The sequence below is a fragment of the Brachycentrus maculatus genome, unplaced genomic scaffold (genome assembly GCF_059751285.1).
Source record: "Brachycentrus maculatus isolate JH-2025_06_01 unplaced genomic scaffold, ASM5975128v1 h1tg000501l, whole genome shotgun sequence".
Lineage (NCBI taxonomy): Eukaryota > Metazoa > Arthropoda > Insecta > Trichoptera > Brachycentridae > Brachycentrus > Brachycentrus maculatus.
In genome coordinates, this window is record NW_028281247.1 from 194,802 (window position 1) to 200,801 (window position 6,000).

Below are 6,000 nucleotides of genomic sequence, written 5' to 3' on the forward strand. Positions count from 1 at the left end.
TTTAATGTTCTTTGTTTTAGAATTTAATAAACCCTGATGATGACAAAGTTCTTGTTGTAACCGGTGGGTTAAAGTGTACTTATAATAGAAAGCGGTTAAAAAAAGTTGTTTAATTTTATATATTTTTTTAAACTCATTCTTTTACGTGATAATTTTTTTAACGCGTAAAATAAAGTCGGGTGTATTAGGTTTTTCATATCCGGGAATCTAGTACGTAGGATTGATCACTTTGCCAAATAATAAACGGCCAAGATTGGATGCGATCAGGTGTTGTCGGAACTATTTTTCATAAATTACAAGTCTATTTTTTGTCTCTCGATAAAGCAAGGGGTAGCTACCCTACCCTTTGAGCAAGAACTTTTCGTTTCATACTATGACCGCGAATAATTAAAAGTTTTCCAGGCGAAGAAAGGTACAATTCCGTGTCATTTTTCGTTTCATTATTTCCCCTTTTCAAAGGACAGCGGCAGACTGCGTCGCTAATTTAATTTTTACAGATAGCAAAACAAAATGGCCGCCGACGGCTTATCTAAATGAAGATAATGTTTTCAAATTTGATTATATTCACTTGACCAAAAGCGGACGAGGAATTTGAATTAGCTGCGATTTTTTTAAATGTTTTTTTTTAGGGAAATCATTTATAAATGAAATGTCATAACTTTTAATAAAAAGCACTTTATCCATCAGTCTGCTGTACTTTTTAATTCAATTTATCTTAATCTAGTACATTTAAATGAATGTGATGAGATGTCATCACAAAATGTCCCTCATTTGGCGTAGGTATGTCCATTTTTTTAAATAAAGATTTAAACTGGAAAGAAGGTATGCAGTTCACAAAAATTAATGAGGCAAAAGGACTTTAAGGTCTATCAGATTTATTGGTGTTTTATTTAGAAACTATGACAAGTCGAATAAGACAAATAAATGAGCTAAGTGACAAATCTTGATTAATTTAAGATATTAAATCCATTGTGACTATTGTTTTTTTTAAGGGATCCGCATTCATTTATTATTGAAGTAAAATAATCCGAGTTCATATTTTGCATTCAAATAAAAGGGTCTTTGTGAAATAAAAGCTTTCTTAACGAAATCATAGATGACTATTATGAACTTAATTACGGAATCTCATGAGATCGATCATATATATATATGACTTCCAAAATTTGAGTAGTGTGGTTGATAATCATGGTTAGAATGGTAAATGTTACACGTGTTTAAAATTATCATTTATCCCTATCCTATGATAAGTAGTAACCAGACTTTCATATTCTTGTTTACCTATGTTGAGATGTCAAAAATGTAACGAAAGTTTTATTGGCCTTATGCGATTGTATGACGATTGGTGCCGCATCAATATTTAGTAACATTTTTTTAATAACCGCCTTTTCTCGTTATTTATATTTTTAACGGATATCGGAACATACACTTCCGCCTATCGTCCTTCAAGGAAACCCCGAAGGACGAAGACTTCCAGGCAAATCCTTGAAAAAGTGGAGAGAAATCTGGCAGTCGTTATCCCAAGAGGAACAGGCGGTAGCACTGACAGATCGTATTGATCTTTACAGAGAAGAAGAGAAAAGGAAGAAAAAATATATAATTTTTTTAAAACTGGTATTTTACAAAGAAAGCTGAAGTTAAAATAGTCAAAGCTCTGTGAATATTGGCCCACCTCCTACAAGTTTTCAGCACATTTTATTTAAAGTATATGAAAACATCAATTGCCAAATGTTTTTGAAAATATTACTTTCAACTTTGATACAAACACTTAATCACGTTATGGTTTACATTATATAAAAGTTTTATTAAAAGTCTGTTGATGTAGCTCAGTCTGGCTACATGAAATATAAAGAAAATAGAAAGCACACATTTCATACGCGCACTCTATTGACTATTTGATATCTTACTAGCTAAATATTGCCCGGATAAAATCTGAAACGATTTTAAACTTAGAAATATAATATATTAACTTATTAAAAATGACTAACTGCATTGATGTTTATTTTCTTGCCAAGCAAAAGTGACTTAAATGGCCCTCCTGAACATTTAACGTTTTGTTAGTTGGTCACTTTCTCCTGTACAATTACGATATACTTATATAGCTCACTCCTTTCAACAACGTCATAAATAATTTTAAAAAACTTGATTTTTCAGGAGATCGTTTTTTAAGTTTAAAAATATAATAAAATGTACTAAAAATAAATATCAAGCCACTTATTGAACTTTTTACTGTGCAACAGTTTATTTTGGGTTAAACTTGAAAGTTTTTTCTCCATTTGAAAAATATTTAGTATGTATAAAAAAATAATTCAGCAATACATTTTCTTCAAAATGCAAAAAACAATACTTCTGCCCTGTAACGGGTAAATATTAAGTTAAAAATATGTCTCTTTCGCTGGGATATAGTACATTTTCTGGGCATTCCGAAAACATGCACAACTGAAAATTGTCGATTTTTGAATTATGACGTTCTTGAAAGGAGTGAGTGATATTTTTGCTTGTTTTTACTTAACATATTCCTTCTTCTTTATTCCTAGATTTTTATAAAATATATATTTATATTTTACATGCCAGAGTCTGTCTCATGTATTATTAATGGTATATATAACCTGTGTTGAGGTCGTGGTTTGATGGTGAATTAGAATAAACAATAGAAATTGAATTATAATATCAACAAATCTGAATTATTTATTTAGATTGAACATGAAAAGCTAGGTTTTTATAGTGCTTACGACATTGTATTGGCGGGTTTAAGTGATCACATAATATATGTACAAACATTTTAAGTATTGCCATATACTTGTTCAGTTAAACACTTACATTCTTACATCTCAACAAACGTGACGGTGAAAAGGGTCTGAATATTTTCAGGGCTTATGACCTGTCATAGAAAAAAAAACATTATGTACCATTTTACTAATACGATACTAGTATTAACGTTTCGATCAAATTTTTGAATTTGTATACATTTTTCAAAATACAATTAAGAAAGGTGTGTTGAAATGGTTTGCGCATTTTAATCAAATGAGTGAACAAAAAACAGTTATAAAAATTTATTAGGCGAATGTGGCTGGTGATGGAAGCAGAGAAAGACCGAAGAAAACTTAACATTATCGAGTATTTCGTATACTTGGACGTGTTCAGGTCAGGAGTCGTAATAATCGGCGTGTATGTATAAAGATGCATGAATGTAGAAGAGGCGAAATCGATTGCAAAGATAAATTGGTGTGGCGTTTTATCCTCTCTGCCTACTGTGTGGAGAAGCGCCGTGATAGTTGGTTTGTTAGTTTTCTTGCGTGATCTTGATTAGTTTAAATATTGGTTTTGACATAAAAAAATTCAGGCGTCTCTTTTAGTCGCTTCCTTACATTGTACATAGTATCAACAAGGGAATCCAAGAGCACAGCCAATTCATCAGTTTCTTTCGACTTTTGGCTTTTTACCAAATATTACTAGAAACGAGTGTTGCAAGGAAAAGAAGAAAACATCCCTCTTAAGTGCTTTTTTATATAATCTTGTTATCTGGCAACACTCTGCTAAATGGATTGAAAAATTATCTGTTACATCTTCCGGAAGTTTACAATTTGATTATTTAAAAAAAACCAAGCATCTTTTTACAATGTATCGATGTCGGCAAAGAATTTATTTTACATCTTAGCTCAAAACGTCGCAACTTAATTTTCTCTAAATCTAGGTAACATTTTACGTAATACATTTTTTTCTCAATACACAGTTTTTGCATTGTAAAAATAAGTTTTTCTTCGAAATAATTATATGGTTTTGAAAAGAAAAGAGTCGCTATCGGCGCGTATGTTGTATGAATGTGGAAGAGGCAAAGATTGTGTGCAAATACAGGTGTGATGTTCATCTACCGTTGCGGGGAAGTGGTGTGATGGTTTGTTAGTTATATTCAATTGTTAAATGTAATAAATCTCCTAAAGTAATTCATGCATGCATTTTTATACAGCTGTGATAATAGCAGCGCCATCTATTGAACATAACAGAAAGAAGAAAAGAAAAAAACAACCAAAAATACAAACAAAAAAACAAAAAACAAAAATTAGAAAAAACAATAAATACCAAAACAAAACAAGAAAAAAAAAACAGTTAAAAAAAACGGAACAAAAAAAAACAACAAATAACAAAACAAAATAAGAAATAAAACAGTAAAAAGAACCAAACAAAAAAAACAACAAAAAACGAAACAAAACAAGAAATAAACCAATAATAAAACGAAACAAAAAAAACAACAACAAAAAACAAACAATTACAAAAATTAACAAAAAACTATGATTTATATAATTTGAAATATTTTCGTACCTGCGTGATGCTCCAGTACCTGTCCAAAGAGATGAGACAGAGGTTCATGATGCTGGCTGTGGACAGGAGCACATCCATGGCGGAGTATATTTCACACCACCAGTACCCGAATATCCAGTAGCCCATCAGCTCATTGGCCAAAGAGAACGGCATTATCACTAGACCAAGGAAGAAGTCCGACACCGCGAGCGACGCTATGAACCAGTTCTGGATGTTCTTCAGCGCTTTCTCGGTGGCGATGGCGATGATCACCAACATGTTGCCGACAACCACCATTATCATCAGGATGGTCACTATGAACGAGGCTATGATGATATGAAACAGCGAATATCCACTAGGGTACCAGGTATTGAAGACCAAAAGCGTCTGGTTTAAAGAATAGCTGTCGTTGTACGCTCCCAGGGTTAGGTTCAAATCCTGACTTGTCCCGTTCCCTGGACCTTGCAAGGCCATGTATTCGTCTTGGGTCAAGTAGGAGGGGGGGAAAGAGCTGTAATTGGCCAAAAAGGGGGTGGTTCCGTTAGGCATCTTCGAATAGGGTAAATCGGCTTTCACCCTTTTTTGTCGCGTTGTCCTGGCAATCAGGTGATTCATTCAAACTCGGTGGACTCTTTGACAACCTTAACGACACTTAAATCCTTATTTCATTACATTAAGCGAAGATTTAGGCACAGACTTCATTACATTTATAAGGTTCCTATTTATAAGCGTTCACAGTTCGTACGTATTGGAAGAGATGGATTAGAATATTTATTATTACTTTTGAGGTTTGATTAAAGTTGTAGAATGAAATCGGATTTGGTCCCAAACAAGAAGTTGATACCAATAAAAATCACAATTTAACTACACCGATAAGTGTTCAAAATTAAAAATAATTCAAATACATATTGAGATAATTACGCACCTTGATTAAAAATACTTTTAATTATGTATTACTTACGCTAAATGTGAGACAGATTACCCTTAAATTGCTTACGTTTCATTAAAATTACTTAAATTTTAAATAGATATCTCGTTTCTTAAATATTCAAAAAACGTATTAAATTTTCTAGAACACACAACAATATTCAAAACAAATTCTTCTAACTATATATTTATGAACATTAACGGTAAGAAAAATAAAATATCGTAATATGTAATATCGAATAGTTTTCTAACAAGTATTTACAGTACTACTATACAGTCGTATAATAAATGGTACGTTTTCATAGACATTATAGTTTACCTAATTAATTTAGTATAATAATGATTATGTATTCCTAATAAATAGTGATTATTCTAGTCTACTTATTATTTAACCCGTTTTTCCGAACGATGAGCTTCTTTGCAGAGAGCTTCGAACTGTTAAAAGTAAATATAAGAAATAATTCTTAGCTTATTACAGTGAAAAACTAAATGGTAATTTATATACAATTTAGGATTTTAGATTAAATTCTAATTCGTTACGAATAAATTATTGCTTAGTGATTATATTGAACAACAACAAACGCCACATACATACAATAATTACAAAGCTTTTGTTTGAACGCATATGAACGCGTTAAATTTACAAATTCTTAAGGAAAATTATGATTTTACTATACAAATAAATTGTGAATATTTGACAATGTAAGCGTATATATTGGTTCCTTGAAATCCTTAAATATTTTATATATTTACGCAGCCTTCAATTGTATACAAAAA

The 6,000-nt window shown here is 31.4% G+C and overlaps 1 protein-coding gene across 1 annotated transcript in view; it reads right to left on the bottom strand.

Annotated features, from left to right (window-relative positions):
• Positions 1–4,986, bottom strand: part of LOC148301921 (alpha-2C adrenergic receptor-like) — a 98,017-nt gene extending 93,031 nt beyond the window's left edge. Inside the window, exon 1 of the mRNA XM_088272492.1 lies at positions 4,318–4,986. Coding sequence (XP_088128618.1) covers positions 4,318–4,911 — 594 coding nt within the window. The 5' untranslated portion in view covers positions 4,912–4,986. The remainder of the gene's footprint in view (positions 1–4,317) is intronic.
• Positions 4,987–6,000: the final 1,014 nt, after the last annotated feature.